Here is an 18,550-nt window from a genome sequence, read left to right as displayed (position 1 = left end):
TGGCTTGTTATAGGGAAAACCTCTGACGTCCCCAACCTATTTATCCACAATAACCATGTGGTAAATACAGTGTTACTCCCCTTGCACAACCTTCGGATGTCCACTAACAGACAGCCTGTCCAATTAAAAGTGGCCATCGATTATAGATAGCTGCCTGCTGGCATATGAGGGAGACAATGTTGGATGCTATGCCACTGCCAATACAGGCCACAGTTAGCCATGAACTAACCAGAGCTGACACCAGCATATTAGATCTGGACTGGGTTAATTCACCTGCAGTTGGCCCCTGTGTTAGATATAGCGCAGGGGTTTACCTGCCCAGTCTAAATGCTGATCATTAAGTTGCTTCCAGCAGCCATGATTGGTGCAGAGGGGCTCATATCATTGATTAAAAAGGAAGGCAGATATCGCAGTTATTTCAGCTCCTTCCTTTTCTCTAAGCGGTCCGACTAGAGAGGGCAAACGCAATTGAAGATCAAATCACTTTTGTTCACAGTGGAACAATATTTCATGCTACCAGTTCTACATGTTTTAATGGCATTTGTCATTTTAGTTTTTAAAAAGCGACTTCATTACACACCTTTCTGATGAAATTATAAATAAAAAAAAGATCACTTTTAGTTAATAAGGTGAGGCTGTGATAAAATGGCAGCTCTAATTTGGAAATAGGCTCATAGTTATCCCATGTTACTGTGTGTGAAAGCCTCTGAACCTAATTCCAATTTTTCCCTCTCCTATTTTCCAGCAAGCTGCTTTTCCATTAACTTTGGGAAAACATGGTGGCAGGTCCATTAAAAAAAAGTCCGTGCCTCCACCCTTCCCATAAGCGCCTCACCTCAGGAAAATAAGAAATTAAGAGCAGGGCCCGTTTCATCATCAGCCCCTGTCTCTCCCCGACAAACACAGAGACGGCATCCTCCAGTGGAGCTCCCGGAGGGCGGGACAGGGGAGCTTTACCTTAGCATATGTTAACTATTACAAGATGTCTTGATGGAACACAACGAAATGACTGGTAATTGACATAAAATATGACAAAGTGTTTGAGTCTTTCTGAGGAAAGCGTCGCGTATTACGGCGTATCAGCTCCGTAATGTGACTGATTAATGAAAGATCGGCCTCGCACTCACTCAGCTGATTCTGTGAAAAATGAGTTTTGTGTTGTCATTCCGACAAGCCGGCAACCACGGCCGGAAAAGACTATTAGCCGGAATCATTATCAATAGCCATATTTTCAAACTCTATTATGGCAATCAGGCTAGAATTTATTCAATAGATTTAGTTCATTTGGTTGTAATTGATAAATAATCAAAATTTATCAATGTACTTGCACACATTTCACTAACAATCAGGGAAAACTGCCCCATTTACCAGCTGACTTGGTCCAAATTAGAGCTAAATTGATGATCAATTAATCTTGGGAGGGGTAGTGCGCCGTGTTTAGCAGAGAAGCAGCAGAAATGTGGCGGAGGGGAGGAAGGAGAGAGCGATGGTGGGGGGTGCGGGGGACGAGGAGAGGATGATAAAGAGAATGGATGCATGGGGAAAGTGTTGGGATTTGTGAAGTGAGAGACGAGCTGAACTGGCTGGTTGAGTAACGCACTGGAAGCACAAGGAAGCTGCGAGGTGCAAGAGAAATACAACGCGCGCGTTAGTGTGTGTGTGTGTGTGTGTGTGTGTGTGTGTGTGTGTGTGTGTGTGTGTGTGTGTGTGTGTGTGTGTGTGTGTGTGCATTTTCGTTTAATTTTATAGGTTTTACAGGATTACTTTCACATTCCTATCATCAAACAATTAACTAGACCTAATTTTTAGCATGCATATTTACACATTGTGTTTGTCTTTCTTTCTTTCTTTCTTTCTTTCTTTCTTTCTTTATTTGGCCTACATGTATCAGAGTCACACACTTCAGGTAGCTCAAGTAAGGCAAGTCAGAGTGAGCAAGGTCAAAGAGACTGATCCCATTTATTCTTTAATTTGCTGAGGCATTAAATTGCATGATGTGGCTTTGCTGCAGTTTGATAATTACCAGCACATGTTTCTAATTTCAAGCTACTCAGAGACACTACTGACCCAAGTCCTCCCCTTTTATCTGGTATTTTAAGAGCACAAGTGTGTGTAGTGTGCCTGTGAGCATATACCTTGTGTGTGTCTGTCATCTACAGCTATTGATGTGATGTTTAACTTAGTCATCTTCATTCTCACAAACCATCTCTGCTATTGTGTATACAAAAGCTTTCATAACACATTCAATACTATAATAGATCAGATCATTGGTTAGCCTTTGTTTTGCCACCCTCGCCTCACTCTTGACAGTTTTGTGGTTAAAATGAATAAAACTGGAGTTGTTTTCTGGCTGCAGAGGATAAAAAGGGGTCTCGTTCTGTGTGTCTAAGGCTGGCTGGCACCTGTAATGTAAGGCGCTCATTACCTTCAATGATGCATTACAGCTTCCTAATGATGGAGCCACAGTAATGGACCTAACTAATGACCGGACTTAAGAAAGAACATATTCTAATAGCTGGAGCAGAACTGGAGGGAAAGTCAAGGTGTCAGTGAGGAGAAGAAATTAGACAGTGGGAGAAGCCTAAATGACTGAGGTCAGACTGCAAGGCTGTGCTTAATACTCTAAGCTTGTTAGTTAAATATTTTGCTTCTGTTTTAAATGTGATTAAGTTAAGGTAGGATTAATTAGATAATTTAGAATATTTGTGGATAGAAATTAAATCAACTTACAGAAAAAGCACATTTGCCCACCATCAAGTGGAATCATGCTTTTATCAGAATTGTGTTGCTGTACAGTAGATGCCCTCAGTCAATAAGCTGTCAAATCTGATTTCAAAGAAGATTTGTTTTGTTGTTTGCCTTAAAACCTGTATTTCCAAAAATGTCCAGTTTTCTGATTTCAAATGGATCACCAAGCGTTTAAAGATTGTCCCCGAATGGGGAAAATGTTTAAACGTCTGGAAATCCTTTAAATAAAACTACAATTGGGAGATTTTTTTATTTAAAAAAGGGGGTTTTGGCACAAAATACTGACAAGTCTGGCTCCTTTGAGTTTCAGTGGATCATATATGATAACTGATGATATATGCATCTATGATTTGCATATTGACCGATGTTATTCCAAGACATCACCATCAGCAACACCCAGGCTTTTTATGATGGGACTTTAAATGACTGATGTTTAGGGCTGCCACCTTTTAGTCAATTAGGTGACTAATCAGACGTTAAGCCCCTTGGTCTACAAAGAGAATCTTAGCTGAATAGTCAATATTTATGGTCTGTTTGTGGAGATCAAGCTATCAAGTCATTACAACATCACAAATATGGTACTTTTATTAAGAGGCCCAGGGTGATGATGGCGCAAAGATAAGATACTTGCCTTTGGTGTGGGAGACCTGGGTTCGATTCCCACTCTAAGACATCCACCATTGTGTCCTTAACCCCTAGCTGCTCCAGAGGCTTGTGACATGTATGGCAATTGTAAGTCGCTTTGGATAAAATTTGACAGGTTTGTCAATTAAATTTACCAATTAATGGGTGGAAGAAATAACCCGAACCAGAAGTTCACAGATTTTCACAGTAAATGTCTATGAGCAAAAGTCCACACGATTAACTAATGCTCTATGATCTGCTTTTCCGTGGGGATACTGGACCAATAAACATGTTGAAACATTTCACCTTTCATGCTTACTTTTGACTGGGTGAGGTGCTGAACTTGTGTTGATGATATGACTTTAACTTTAATCTAAGGTTGTTCACACTTGCTGTTTCTCTTAATTACAAATAAAACGAGCATCCTAAACACAGAACACCAGAGCCGTGGGGTCGACTATTAAAAGCAGAAGTAATGAGATGACTTTAAAGCTGCTGAGACTCTGAACACCACTGTGTTAATGACATCTATTGTGACTTTCATTGCTATTTTAATAACCTCCCAACCACCGCCAACCACACACCTCAAAGCACACGCGCGCACTCACGCCCCCACCACACCACAGTCTCTGCGTGACACACGCCTCTTCTTCCTCATTAAGGAAATCGCTCTTCTTTGCTGATTATTTTATTTGAAGCCGTGATTACCGCTCTGTGCACCAGATCACGCAGTAACGGAGACCAGGCGGAGGGCAGCGGGTCTAATTGGGGCATGAGATGCGCGGGGTGGTGCAGCAAGGCTGGGTGGCCGAAGAGGGGAGCCTCTAATGGGTTTGCCTGTCTGCGGCTCTCCGCTCTCGCCTCTCTCTGCATCACTCGGGCTCGGATGTAACGCACATATTGGTCTGCTTCTTGTTCCTCCGACTGTCATCCAATCACCTGCACAAAACTACTGTGTGATGTGTTAGAGAGCCGTTTCTGCAGATTGGAAAATCGATTATCCTTTTAGATTAGATTTCTATAACTGTGAATGCAGATGCTTGCGAGGCGATAGGCCTGAACACAAGAAACAACCAGTTCACCTACTGTTCCATGTTACAGTTTTGGATGTGGTGCAAAGTATCTTATCCCTGCATCTTCCTTTTGTTACCTGTATTGTTTTAACCTGTTCTGCAAGAGTCCATATGAGCAATGGATTTAACGCAGTTTGATTGCTAAAAAACCGCGGAGAGGGTGGACACGGAATTCTTGATCTTTGAAATTGCTCTACAAAATTGCATTTGTTTTTGCTGCGTTTCCATTAAAAGTGTTTCCTCGCGTGTAAACAGCCGTTCCGCACTCAGATGCGCCGCATTAACCTGGGAGGATTGTATGTGAGTGTGTTTTTACTGGGGAAGATTGATGCGGTCCAGTTAGAGAGGCTGAGTGAGACATAGACCCATTTCAAGTGGGTTCCTCTTATTACAGCAATAAGTTACAGCCCGAGGATCGGACAGCTGAGGGGATGTCTGCTACTCAGTCTGTTTTCACTGCAACAAACCACAATATCAATATTTATCATGTAGATCTTCAGATTAGCAGTAACTATAGCTTTTGATTTTTATACGTGCCTTATCATAAGTGGATGACACTAATATACTAATACTAAAATAACAATCCTAAATACATTTATTATTATTAGTATAGTAGTAGCAATAGTAGCAGTAGTAGCAGTAGTAGTAGGCTATAATTAGTACTGTTGTTGTTAAATCTCTATCTGAATAATTTTTTATCTTCTCTATTTTTATATAGAAATATAACAGGAAATAAAAAGAAAATGGGTACTTATCCAATAATAATAATAATAATAATAATAATAATAATAAATAATAATAATAATAGTGTTATTAGTGCTAATATGTAGGCTACGTTTATTTTTCAATTTAAAAAATTATTAATTTCATCAAATAATCCTGAATTGGAATTTCATGGATTTATTATTTACTAAATTCGTAATTATTTAAGAGTATGATAAATTGCCTATTATTCATATTATTATTAATACAAGAGCTAGTATTTGAGCAAAAATTTAATCTCTCATGGGCTGAGTTCATTTCAACAGTTTTGAATTATTTAGTTTTTAGTTATCTTATGTTACACCAGTTGTCTTCATGCTTACACTAATTGGAAATCAAAGAACTTCCAAAGCATACAGACCGTCTCTCCGGGCTCAAGCCCTTCAAAAACGCAGGGCTGGCCTTACAACTCCCAACATACAGAGTCCCTCTCCTCTCCTGGTCTTCAAGTCTGAATCAAACGAATCGAGGCTGTTGCTGCTGATTGCTTCTCCTGAACCTTCGGGAGCTGGTCACAGCTTTCCTCATCTCAGTGGACCGTGCACCAGTCCATTTCCTTAAGTTTTCACGCTGTGCCACATATAGGCTACTTCCTTGCGTCCCGGCAGATTGCGGTTGAGGAGCATAAAAGATGAGCTGCCTATATGTGGTGCAGGAGGAGAGAGAGGAGTCCTCGCTTGGACGCCTCCTTTGTGCGGCTACAAAGAACCCTATTTAGTCCCAGGCGGTGGTCTATTCACCAGGCTCACCCTGACATCTGCCAAAAGCCCTCTCTAACCAGCACTGTCTGGAGAAGTGAGAGTGGAGCGCAGATCAATTGCTGTCCTGTTAATTGTATAATAGACCTACTTATGGACCTCTGCTAAAGGGGCACAATCGTTTAGGATCTACCACGTCTGATTTTGTTTGAACCAAACAGGCCTAAATACCTTTAATTGCGCCCGCGTTGATGAAAAGTCGATGGGAGTTAAAGCGGCCGATCACTAACAGAGCTTAAATCCATCTGTACTCGTTTATTTATTTATTTCCCCGATTTGTCTCCACAAATCACCTGCCATGAGGGAATGGGAGTGATATTCGTTTTGTTTGTGATCCAAGGACGGGAGGGGAAGTGGGGCTCTGGGGTGCTGAAAGGAGGCCTGGGTGTAATAAGGCTTCTCATCTCCTACATGTGTTTTTCTTTCATGACCAAAGTTCACAGTGTGATATGTACAGAAAACACTCAATCTGATATCCCTCTCAGTAGTCAAAATAAATAAATAAAAACAACAAAAAAATGTATTTTTTTAAATAAATATACAAAGAGTAATCAACCTGAAAATTGTTTTAATTTATAGATTTTTTCCCGCTAATTTGGCAAATAAATCAGCCCTTTCTGAGTGTTGCTGTTTTGTTAACAGGCTAATTGACACAGTCCAGTGATTTGAAAATTGCGATTTTGATATGGCTAATTATTTAATGGCAATGCATTTTCTGGCTCAAATACCTCCTATCTCCTCCAACTAAACTAAACAATTCTGAGCTCACCTCCAGTGTTTTGCATGTATATCTATCTACAGAACAGGAGTCCTGTCATGGCACAGGCTATATGAGATTAAACAAACACATTAAGACATTTAACGTGGAATAATTTAAGCATGAAAAGCTAATAAATCAGAGGATGGAATGGCAGAGGATTGAATTGAATTGTAGTGTTTCGTGCGCGTTTGGGTTTGTGCGCGCGTGCTTGCGTATGTGTGTGTTTAAAAAAAAGAGGGGGGAGTCACGTCGCTGACATTTCCAAGCTCCCGCTCTGATTGGCTCTTATTTGAGGAAGCTCACGGGTTCTTTCAACTAATAAGCGCCTCCCCGTCGCTCTAAAGGACATTATAATGCAAGGGACCTCCTTTTTTAACCACAAACCGAATTTTCGTTCATTTAGACGATATATACGTTTTAAATTGCCCCAAAGTTGTAGGATTTTTTTGGAGCGCGTTTCGCCCTGGAGCGGTACGCCATGCTCTCTCACGCCGACCTCCTGGATGCTCGGCTCGGTGAGTTATCATCACTAAACTCCGGCCCTAAACTCCAGTGTAAGATTTCAACTTCTTATTCAACCTTGTGAAGTGATAGGCTGTGTGGTTAATTGTGTTAATAGCTAAATGGTTTATTGTTGGTCGAAGCAATTCGTTACAGTAATTTATCTGGAATTATCTGACAGCAAAAATGCGCTATAAAATTACTACCCAGGCTATATTGATTTTACTTGTTCTATTCTTTAACTGAATGTACCTCGTTTGTTATAAAGAAGCAAAACTATGTCATGTAGCCTAACTCATTTAAAGATGCTGCGCTTTAAGATTTTGCCATGCATTTACTCAAAGCCTCGTTCTTCCTCACCCTTCAGGGATGAAGGATGCTGCAGAGTTACTCGGACACCGAGAAGCTCTCAAGTGCCGGCTGGGTGGTGGAGTGCAAGACCAGGGGCATCCGGGAGACATGGCCCCTGGTTCAGACTCTGTGGAGGGAACCACTCTCCTGCCGGGAGAAGACATCGCTACTGTGGGATCCAACTCTGCCGGCATGCCTGTGAACGGGAAGGAGCAGGAGAAGCAGCAACAGCAACCGCAGCAGAGCTCCGGACAGACCTCCAGTCAGCAGAAACAGAAGCGGCACAGGACGCGCTTCACCCCGGCGCAGCTCAACGAGCTGGAGCGCAGCTTCGCTAAAACCCACTACCCTGACATCTTCATGCGGGAGGAACTGGCGCTGAGGATCGGCCTCACTGAGTCCAGAGTTCAGGTAAACACTTGTGCAATGTGGGTGATTTTTACCGGATGCAAACTCTGGAACGGTGTGGTAGGGCGTGGCTTTGAGTCTAGGTTTGACCGTATAGGGGATTTTTCAGCAAGATATAAATGTCCAAAAAATCATCCTTTAAATCCATCTTTAAGGTATCCATCCAAAGGCAACTGGAACTGATTTGAACCTTCCTTAGTTAACTATGACCGGGATGTGTGAGAATGTGCACAGACATCAAGAGAGGATTCAGGACCAGTCCCCTCTGTGCGCTTGTAAAACATAGTTTGGTCACTTCTAACAGTCTTTCGTTTACCATAATGCATTTTCAGTCACTCGTCCTGTTATCCCCGGAAATGTTGTGGCTATTAAGTTTTTGGGGGGCAAATTCTTAGAATATAAAAGCTAAGGGGTGGATTGACACCATCTAAGTTACATCAAACCATAATTTAAAATGTACTATTGTGCAGCTTGTCATTAGAATCACTTTAAAATATTGTATTTTTTAGGTTTTTATACAGCACGATATTCTGCCTCAGTATGCAGCATAACAAATGAAAGTAGATTCGTTGGATTCTGATTAATAACACAAAAAACATACCGACTCAAGCCTATTTAATTTAATTTAATGTAATTATATGATTCAAATATCCCATAATATGTTCAAGTTTAGCCTGATACTAACCTATATTTAATTATAAGAAGCCGTGCACCGTCTAATATATCACGTGCTCTGTCCAAGGTGCTGAAACGTTTCTCACCTGGAGAATAACGAGCAGGAATCTGGTGCTTGTAAGTCGAGAAACATTTAGGTGGCTTTTACGATTTTCAGAAAATATTGTATAACGCCACCTGTGGTGACTAACCCCGGAAATAATTAAACTGGGGGTGTGAAAGTTCCTTACTTTTGCCTGATCTTCATTTCGTTTTGTTTCTGTGCAGTTTTAAAATTTGGAACTGCAACAATTGCGTACAGTGTATCATTAAGTCTTTTAGCAATTATTTTTCTATAATATTTTACCATAATAAATATAGCGAATTACCCTGGCCGGGAATTAACAGTGCACTAATATTTTACATATTTTAAGATTTTCAAATCTGATTTTTTTATTCATTTTTTCCCCCAAAACTATCAGGGTGGGATTGTGTGACAAATATTTTTAACTTACAGTGGTGGCATTTAAATTTCTCTTCAATCATTAGTATTTTTGCAAATTGAACATATGAACCACTGTTAAACAATTTAAAGTGGCTAAGAAACACTGTACTTATTTTTCAACAAGAATACAGCAATATACCAGGCTTTAATAAGCCAAACACATTATCAACCAATTTCAGCCTTATTTATAACTGTGAACGGGTTATTAACCAGTGATGTGAAATTCATGCAAATGATCCCACTGAAAGCAATAAAACCAGTATTACCATTAGTCACTTTAATAATCAATTCTTTATTCTATCTAGTGCAGGATCCTACCCGCTCAGTGCAGGTCGGCTCCTGCTCGCTGTTGGTAAACATTAGTGCAGGCCGTGCAGGTGCAGCCTTCAGTGGGCGGGCGTGTTGGCCCGCGTGCGTGCCTCCACAGCCTCTCCTTTAAAATGCTCTATCAGCGACGTCTTAATAGGACTCCAGAATATATTGTACTTTTTTAATGGAATGAGAAATTGCATTTTCTTTCCCCCTCAAGTGTAATGGGTTTGGGCGACGTTTCACGGATGGCTGAGCGGGATTTCACTTTTAATACGCAGGCATCGACTCACGGCCTCGCGCGCGCATTAATCACGCCCGAACATGATGAAATCTTTATAAAGCCCAACAGTGAAGCGCGTGCGTTTTCAGTTGTGTAAGCGAGTCTGTGTGTTTGTGGTTCTCGCGCGTGCTTGGCGATTTTTATATTCACGTAGATTGTGTACAGTAATGCTGGCCATTTGTATTTTAGCCCACACAATATTTAGGGCAATTTTCAGCTAATCTGCTTGTAAATAAGATGTTAGAAAGATAAATTGTTCGACCCACTGCTGCGGAACGGCAGTAATAAAACCCCATCTGACGGCTGCATTTTTATACAGAGCGCCTTCTGCTTATTAGATTTTCTTTGCAGCGAAATTCCTAACCCTGGAATATTGCGTCTTAGAAACACGGAATATTATTTTGACAATAGCCGAATGGCTGGTATATACAAGAAATAACAGCTTCATTTTTTAAGAAGATTTTCTTAGTTATATAGGCTATTCTAATGCAATTTAGAAGAATGAATTACACCTGCTATTTGAACGTAGGCAACTCCCTCAAAGGCTAGTAGTAATGAATAAATTCATAAGAGGTCTTTAGTCCATTTGCAGTAGGATAGGGTATAAATATTATAGACCCTAATGTTTTATTAGAGCCCGATGTCTCAGTGTGGTCAGACTGTGAGATTATCGTGCGGAATAGTATTTTCTCCCGTGTTTACACTAACACATTAGGCCTACTGGATGGACATACTTAACATCCACCTCGCTGTCCTCATCACAGTGTCATGTAAACAGGTACTGCTCCAGACATCATATGTTCCCCAGTATATCCTTCTGAAGGTTCACGGTCCTGTCTCTTTGTTTGCAGGTTTGGTTCCAGAACAGACGCGCTAAGTGGAAGAAAAGGAAGAAGACCACCAATGTTTTCCGCGCCCCGGGGACGCTGCTCCCAACCCCAGGCCTGCCACAGTTCTCGGCCGCGGCCGCCATGGAGAACAGCCTGTGCTCCTTCCACGCCAACGACTCTCGCTGGGCCACGGGGATGCCGGGGGTCTCCCAGCTGCAGCTCCCGCCGTCCTTGGGTCGCCAGCCTGGCATGCAGTCCCTGTCACAATGCAGCCTGGGTCCAGGACCGCCACCAAACTCGATGGGTCTCTCCAACGGCCTGTCCTCCAACGGCTCCGGTCTGCAGTCCCACCTCTACCAGTCGCATTTCCCCGGAATGTCGGCATCTCTCTCCGGCCCCACGAACGTATCGGGCTCCCCGCAGCTGTGTAGTTCCCCGGACAGTGACATGTGGAGAGGGACAAGCATCGCGTCACTGCGGCGCAAAGCGCTGGAGCACACAGTGTCCATGAGTTTCACTTAGTGACTTTTCAAAAACACCCTGCCACACACACCCCTTCCCCTCCCTCTCCCAGCCCCAACATGCGGCTCTTTTTCTGTTTTTATTCCCGCTATTTAGATGACGAGAGAACGAGCGAGCTAATCAGGCCTGAAACGAGAGAAAATGGAGACTGTATGTGACTTCATCTATACATGACAAAAAGGAAAGGACAACTCTGATGGACAAATGGAAGAAAAAACTTGGGTTTGGGGTTATTTATCTTGTTAATTCAAAAGGATTTTATCAACTATTGATGAATAATATTATTGTAATGATCTCTAGACTATAGGCCATAATTACTGAGAGCCAAACAATCGTCGTATTTACGTTTTCACTGAGTGTGTCTATGCACACATGTTATTGTGTTCAGGTGAAGTTGTGTTATGTCAAACGGTTATTTATAAGATTGGGTATACATTTTGGTAACAGTCACACATGCACCATACTGTAGGCAGGCCTATTGAACTGGGTCTCAGGCATGCACTGTGCATGTGGATTTAAACGCTTGGATGATTTATGGAGAAAATGTGCCCACAGTTGCGGTATATTTGTTAGGCGACCTCAGTCTCGTCTGCATGAGACAGGAGCATTCATCTAAAGAGGGAAAAAAATACAAGGATCTTTCAGTAGGCCTACTCTGTTTTTAGGATGTTTTGTGTAGATGAAACATTCTTGCTATGTACCCGCTGGTCTTTTTTGTGACATGTTTTAACTTCTTGTATGTGCTATTACTTGACACATTTCTTAAATGTTTGATCTTACATCGAAATGCACCACATTGACGGGTTTGTACCAATTTAAAATGAAAGAAACAAATAAAAGTAATTTTCAAGAATGTCAAAACAAGAATGATTCATGTCTCTGATACCCTTGTTGTAGGGTGTTGATGGTAGCCTACTTATGAAGATTTCATTGTATTTTTAAATATATATATATTCCTTATTTCCTTTTCTCTTTATTATTATTTATTTTTTTACAGTGTTTGAAGTGACAGGGTTAAAGGGTTTATGAAGGGTGACTGGTCCCATGGTGGCAGACAGAAGCAGTAAAGATGTCAGTGCTGTGATGTGACGGTCATTGCTTTTTTACCATGACGGTCATTCCACTGAGCCGCCTGGATGGACTGTAACTAAACAGGAGGAATCACAGGCCTGTGTGTGTCTGTACTCTATAGTATATATCAGCCTATAGTTTCTAAAGCTTCTATTTTAGGGCTGAAGTTGGCATGTGGCATGTTGAAATGATATAATCAATTAGTTCAATTAGTTGCAACAAACTATAAATATCTTGTAGTATCCAAATGGGGTTATTATAGGTGTGCCAGAGAAGATTAACAGGACACACAGTTCTTAGAGTAATGTTTCAGAAATATGATAGCAACTGGAACTCCACCATATTTTAGATAATCAACAACCCTATTAGACTATATCAACATGTGTCTGGGTCAAACTTAAATCTGAATTTAGTCTGATATCTGCAGGTCACTCCTGTACACAATGCAATTGGTGCCACAAGGAAACAACTGTATTATTCATTTGTGGGCCTAAGTACAGTGTTTAGGCCACACAGCAAAACTGCAGTGTCATACTTTGGTTTAATCAGGCTATCTTCAAATTTAAGTCACTGATGGACCAGCACAGAATCACCGTGTAGCTTTCACATTATTTTTCACACAAATTAGGGATCGACCGGTTTGTATAGTCCTTTTGCTTTGTTATCTGCTCATATGCTGTAGTGTGTGAGGTCACTATAGTGCAGATAGGCCTACACAAAACACTGGGAGACTTTTATGTAGACCCACAACCAGACTTCCTATTTCAATGATGCTTAGAAACTTTAATTACAGAAATAAACCTTAGGCAAATCTATAAAGACCTTATGCCTAGTACTCAAAATTGCGCACCGCTCTTTTCCCTACAGCACATTATCAATAACGTGTTCATTTGCTTTGTCTTCCTATGCATCCCAAAAAGTTGTTTATGGAGGGAGCTGTCTGGCACCTATCAGTTAGTACTTTGCCGAAGCGATGAGCACAAACCCAACAAGCAATAAACAAAATATCAGATAAATATTAAGATCTGGGGTAATAATAGGGAAAAGAAAAAAATAAAATAAAATGCATAAAACAATTAGAATTTTCGCATATATTGTTGTTTCTGAATTTGTGACAATATCTTTAATATGAAATTTGGTACAAATATCCATTATATGTTTTTAAAGAAATGGACAAACTCAATCCTCTGAGACCTGTATGAATCTAAACTGACACACTGTCACCCACCAAGTTGGTAAACTGATGTGTTTTCATTATTTCTGATTTATTATTAAGCCTAGCTTGTATTGTTAACTTTGTTGTTACATGAATGTCATATCCAAAAAGATACAGTTAATCAGTTTAGCCTTTTGATCATTTGACATTTATTTAAAATTCCTCATTACTTGCTCATCAGTTCTGTAATGAGCAAAACTCACCTTGTTTGCGTCAGGTTACTTTCAAATGATCCTGATGTGAGGTGTAATGTCTATAAACTCAAGCGCAGCTCCGAAAGAAGTAAATAAATTTTTTCCATTATGAAAGTGAGCGGACCTCACTGTCTGTGTCAAAGATTATAAGTGTCAACTTGAGCCTGAAATCACAGCAGCTCAAATTAATCAGCGTGTTAACCTCATCTCGTTGTCAGCGCTGAGGCCAATTTACGGTCATGGGATGGTAATTGATGAGATATGGCATTACCATAAGCAGTCCCACTGCCTGTAAACTTATAATTGGAGTTTCTGTAACAATGCAGGGGGGTTAAACAAAGGATTAATCATAATTAACAAAATATTACTTTTCCCATATTAAACAGTTGGTTCCCACCTTTCTATTAACATAAATTTGTTTGCAGTAATTTACTGAATTATTGAAAATACCAACCCAAGTCAAGACCCTGAAAAAATCATTTATTCCTCTCTGTGCATTCATATTGTTTGTGTGTGTGTGTGTGTGTGTGTGTGTGTGTGTGTGTGTGTGTGTGTGTGTCAATATGTTTCCATTATATGCAATTAGCTTGAATGAAATAGCCTGAAGTTTTCCAACAAGTAATAAAATGAAATAAAAAATTTGACATTGTTTTCCAAGCTGTTCACAAGTGTGCCATGCAGCAGGGTAACACAGCATCACACTGTGATTACATTTACAGATTGATACAATGACAAGGCCACATTATTTTACAGGCCGTAAGAAAGCCTAATTACAGCAAACTGAGGAAGGAAAACCTTAATTTTTGTCTTGGCTAAATGTATAGTCAAGTCACCTTGAATGTTAAGGGAAAAAAACTCAATTGTTGTTTATACTCATTGAACATTATAGCAGTGTAAATCTAGGATGTAAATGGATGTCAAACCCTTTTTTTATGTACTGTCACAATCTGGCATTCAGTATCAAAATAAATGGACATGTTTTGAGAAACAGAAAAAAAACTAAACATTGCTATTTTTTCTTAATGGAATGACTGTTTGGCTAATGATGGTCTCTAACTTGAAGTCATTGCTTATTTGTCTTACCTCCACACTACCCATCCCACCTCTGGCCGAGCAGCAGTCTATCATTTCTTTTTCAGAATGAATGCAGGTGGCCCACCTACCCTGCAGAAGCATGTAATTACAAGGTACTGCATCACAACAGTTGATCAAATGTTATAACCACAACCAAACTGACTGCGTCTCCACCCATCCAGGCTGTAGCTGCAGCGGTGTCAGCCTGAGTGTGTTGTTCTGGTAAATCTAGCTCTATGTGTGGCTCAGCCCACCAGATCCAGCCCTGTGCTGACTACTGTGTCCTGGGCTGCAGTAACAGATGTGAAATCACATTACCCAAACGCTGCAATTAGTCTCACTCGCTCGCGGGTTAATGAGTTTGTGGAAATGTGCGACCCATTCCTCATTAGGTAATTTCTCATGCACTGATGAGAGAGGGAGAGAGATGTGGGTATAGCAAGTCAGTGGAAATAGCACATAGTCTGCTGCAACACGTACTGTAGAATGCAGCTTGTGGGGTCTGGAGCTGGACATTTACAAGAGGAAATGCATCACCTAATCATCAATAATGGAATAAGACTCATGAATGCTTTTCTGTCTGATAATGCCTGTGAAGTTGATGTAAAAAAAATCTGCCATATGCACTGTCAAGTCTTCTGTCTTTGCATCCAAGAGTTCAATAACAGAGGCTTCGTAAAGCAGTTTCTGTTGCCCGCTGTGGTTACTTCAATGTGTCTCATTATGGACTGCCTATGCTTATTTCCATGCTGCAAGGCCAGGGAGTGGGCGGGTGAATAGACAGCCCAGGGCAAAGCTCTGTCAGGACACAATGGACGACAGCAAAAGAACTAATTAGCAATCAATTACCGACGTGTTTCTGTCCTGCACCTTTTATCTGGTTAGAGTGTAGAGCAGGTTACCACTCAACATGTCCCATTCACACACACACACACACACACACACACCACCTGCCGCCTATGTATGTGTGTGTGCAGCAAATGTGTGTGGTGTTTGGTGAATTTGGATTATTGCAGGGATGTGTGTGGTAGCCCGGTGATACATGGTTTAATGCAAGAAAATGTAACGTCTCTCTTGTGTGAGATAAAGGTGAAAAATCTTCAAATTAAGCCAATTTAGGCCTTTAGAGGAAGTTGCCTTTCACCGTGCTGCGCCTTAGAGTGTAAAAGACAGTTGTTCATTAGCCTCATCTGTGCCAATCAGTATCTAAACTCTCCTTTGTTGCATCTCATTCTGTTCTTCTGTTCATCGTTGTGATTACTTGAAGATGATCTTAGTTTAGACGGAGGAGGAGATTTTTTTGCATTACAGAATGTTCAATCTACACCTTCATAAAAACCAAGATAGATAAAGTGGATTTAGTCTTAACCTAATTTGGGCATGTGGCTTGCTCATTTCAGCATCTTCCTCTCCTCTGCTACGTAACACACACACACACACACACACACAGGCACAAACAGGCACACACAGTGACATCTGGGGGGGGGGGGGGGGGGGGGTGAGGAGGCTGCGAGTGCCTCTCATCATAACAACTCTGCATCTCAACAACCTGCATCCATCATCATCAACACTAACATCTGCTCTGAGCCTCAGCCTTAAATCTCCTTCTACACCCCCAACCCTTTACCTCTCTCCTCCTTTCTTACTCTCTCCTTTACTTCCTCCGCCTCTGCTCTGTCCACATTTTTCTCACGAGAAGCCACTGCAGCTGCCTTTTTTAAAAACCACTCTGCTCCATCTGCTTTGACTCTCATCCAAATTCCCTCATCTGCAGAGTGTGTGTGGATGTGTTTTCATTTCAACCATCCTTAAAATCAATATTTAATGATGATGTTATCAGTGCTTTTATGTGTAATTTAGCCAGATTGTCAGTATGAATGAGACACTGTCAGCTTTATGGCATCAAGCATTTATTTTCTGTTAATGGGTGCTCCTGGTGGGACACAAACCAAAACCCAGTGGACGTCTGATGGATTTGTCTGTTCCATTTCTGTTTACGCATGCATTCACAGCCATGTGTGCATGCATACAGTAAAAACACACACACACAAAGTCTAGTAACAACTTGAAAAGTATAAAACATTGTGAATAAATGCCATAAATGCCAGACTTTGATGTGACATTTCTTGCTTCATAGAACCAGAATAAGACAATGAATGAGGCACTGAATGTAACTGCTTAATGTCCCATTGGTTTGATCTCAAAAACACAATCAATCAATCAAAGCAACTATTTGCTTCAAAACAGACTGCATTGCCTGATTTTGACATTTTCCAAAGCCATGACAATCACTTCACCACTTCATCTCTGGGAGCCAACATTGTTGAGAGGCAATAATCATGATAGTTTTCTCAGTCATTTTTCTCCCAATAACAAGCCATTTTTAATCCAATTAGGAGTGCTAACGTGAGAGGCATAATACTACAGCCCCTGGGACACATGAGAGAATATGCAGGACATTTATCCCGACAGTCAATATTGGATTTCTCACTGAGCAGCTGTGCCTGCTCTCTCTGACATTCTCCACCTCTACACAGTGATCCGTCCTGATTAAACAGGCTTTTCTTCTTTATCAACATTCATTACATGACCTGGTCATGCATGGCCACCAAAACCAGGAATAGCAAAGTTACATGCTTCATGTTGGGGTTTTCCTACTTCACTTTTTCTTTAAATTCAACTGTTAAGTGAAAGGTGATATCACGTGGCTGTCTTTTATACCTTAGATGGTGTTTTTATATGAGCAGGTTATGGAATTCCCCAAAAACTTTTCTCACCCACACTGACAGGCTGGATGTGTTTTTAGGTGTTGAACTTGAAGGCAGGTGGCTGAACAATATATTGTAGTTCTGTGGTTACAATATCCATCAGTTGTTCACTTCATTTCCTGATTTGAATCTGCTGATTTTAATTGAATTGGAAGCATAGAAAAGTCAGTATTTTATTTAGTTCTCTCACCTCTGCTAAGATACATAAAATGAAACTTAGTGTGAAACTCTTTGGGAATAAGAAAGCAACAAAGGGCTGTCAGTACTTTTATGCCAGCAGCAGCTAAACATTGCCACCTCCTGGTGGCTGTTGAGAGGATCACAGTGCTGTGCAAAAATATTTTTAGTCATTCATACATTCTTTTTTCTAAATGTAGACAGATGGTCAATAGATTTTATCTCATCTCGGTATCACTTAATGAAATATGTCTGTTAACTCTACAGAGAGCTGTACAATTATTGTTCCATCAAAACACAGCTAATAAAACACAGAAAATGCATGAAAAAGAGGGCTGCTGTTTACAGCTGATTGCAGTCGATACATTTATGCAGTGCACTGAATCATTGTCATTGAGTGCATTGATTATGTGAACTAATCAATGTTTATTAGCTTGGAGAAGTGTAGCCAGACCACAGTGGAGGCTGAATGATGAAGAAACACATTTACTGAGTGTCAAAGGCCCACCCACCTACCCTGAGCAGATATGTTTCAGAGTTTGCGGGAACCTCAACCAGGGAACTTCAAACTGTATGTTTAGGGGACGACATGTAGTTTATATATTCAAATTGGATGTACAAGATCAATCAGAACTGAGAAAAAGGATGCAGATTTTGCATACACAATAGGACAGTCCTAGCTCCTCTACAAGGTTGTAGAGTTAGGCGTAATAAACTACTCTCCAGGCCTAGGGCGAATTAATTGCAATTGGCCAAGATTTAGGTCATTTGTACTAAAAGAGGAAGACGATGGTTTTGAAAAAAGGCAATGTTAAAAAATCCATTGCATTAGACCTATCCTTGTCTTTTGAGGTCCGGTATTTATCTTTCTTTTGCCACAGGTGCACCCATCCTTCTTTATGCTAAAAGCTCCAGTGGTCTCCTGGCTCCTCCCGCACCAAAACCTGTGGCCTGATATTATG

The 18,550-nt window shown here is 40.8% G+C and overlaps 1 protein-coding gene across 1 annotated transcript; it reads left to right on the top strand.

Moving 5' to 3' along the window:
* Nucleotides 1-7,086: 7,086 nt before the first annotated feature.
* On the top strand, nt 7,087-11,937 carry LOC119892138 (homeobox protein orthopedia B-like). The gene is made up of 3 exons (XM_038704250.1): nt 7,087-7,279; nt 7,594-7,988; nt 10,588-11,937. Exons 1-3 carry the CDS (start codon nt 7,204-7,206, stop codon nt 11,086-11,088), a joined length of 972 nt encoding a protein of 323 aa, XP_038560178.1. The 5' UTR covers nt 7,087-7,203; the 3' UTR covers nt 11,089-11,937.
* The last annotated feature ends 6,613 nt before the right edge of the window (nt 11,938-18,550 follow it).

Source organism: Micropterus salmoides, unplaced genomic scaffold (genome assembly GCF_014851395.1).
Source record: "Micropterus salmoides isolate LMB-PRFRI ecotype aquatic unplaced genomic scaffold, ASM1485139v1 Ms_hic_scaffold_7, whole genome shotgun sequence".
In the NCBI taxonomy this organism is placed as follows: domain Eukaryota; kingdom Metazoa; phylum Chordata; class Actinopteri; order Centrarchiformes; family Centrarchidae; genus Micropterus; species Micropterus salmoides.
The sequence above is the reverse complement of the archived record's forward strand: the minus strand, read 5'-3'. Positions and strand labels throughout refer to the sequence as shown.

Excerpts from the sequence above, each read along its gene's own strand:
- LOC119892138 (XM_038704250.1), top strand. The coding sequence starts at position 7,204 with ATGCTCTCTCACGCCGACCTCCTGGATGCTCGGCTCGGTGAGTTATCA. Across the intron at positions 7,280-7,593 it reads CTCCGGCCCTAAACTCCAGT|GGATGAAGGATGCTGCAGAG; the intron begins GTAAGATTTCAA and ends CTCACCCTTCAG. Across the intron at positions 7,989-10,587 it reads TCACTGAGTCCAGAGTTCAG|GTTTGGTTCCAGAACAGACG; the intron begins GTAAACACTTGT and ends CTTTGTTTGCAG.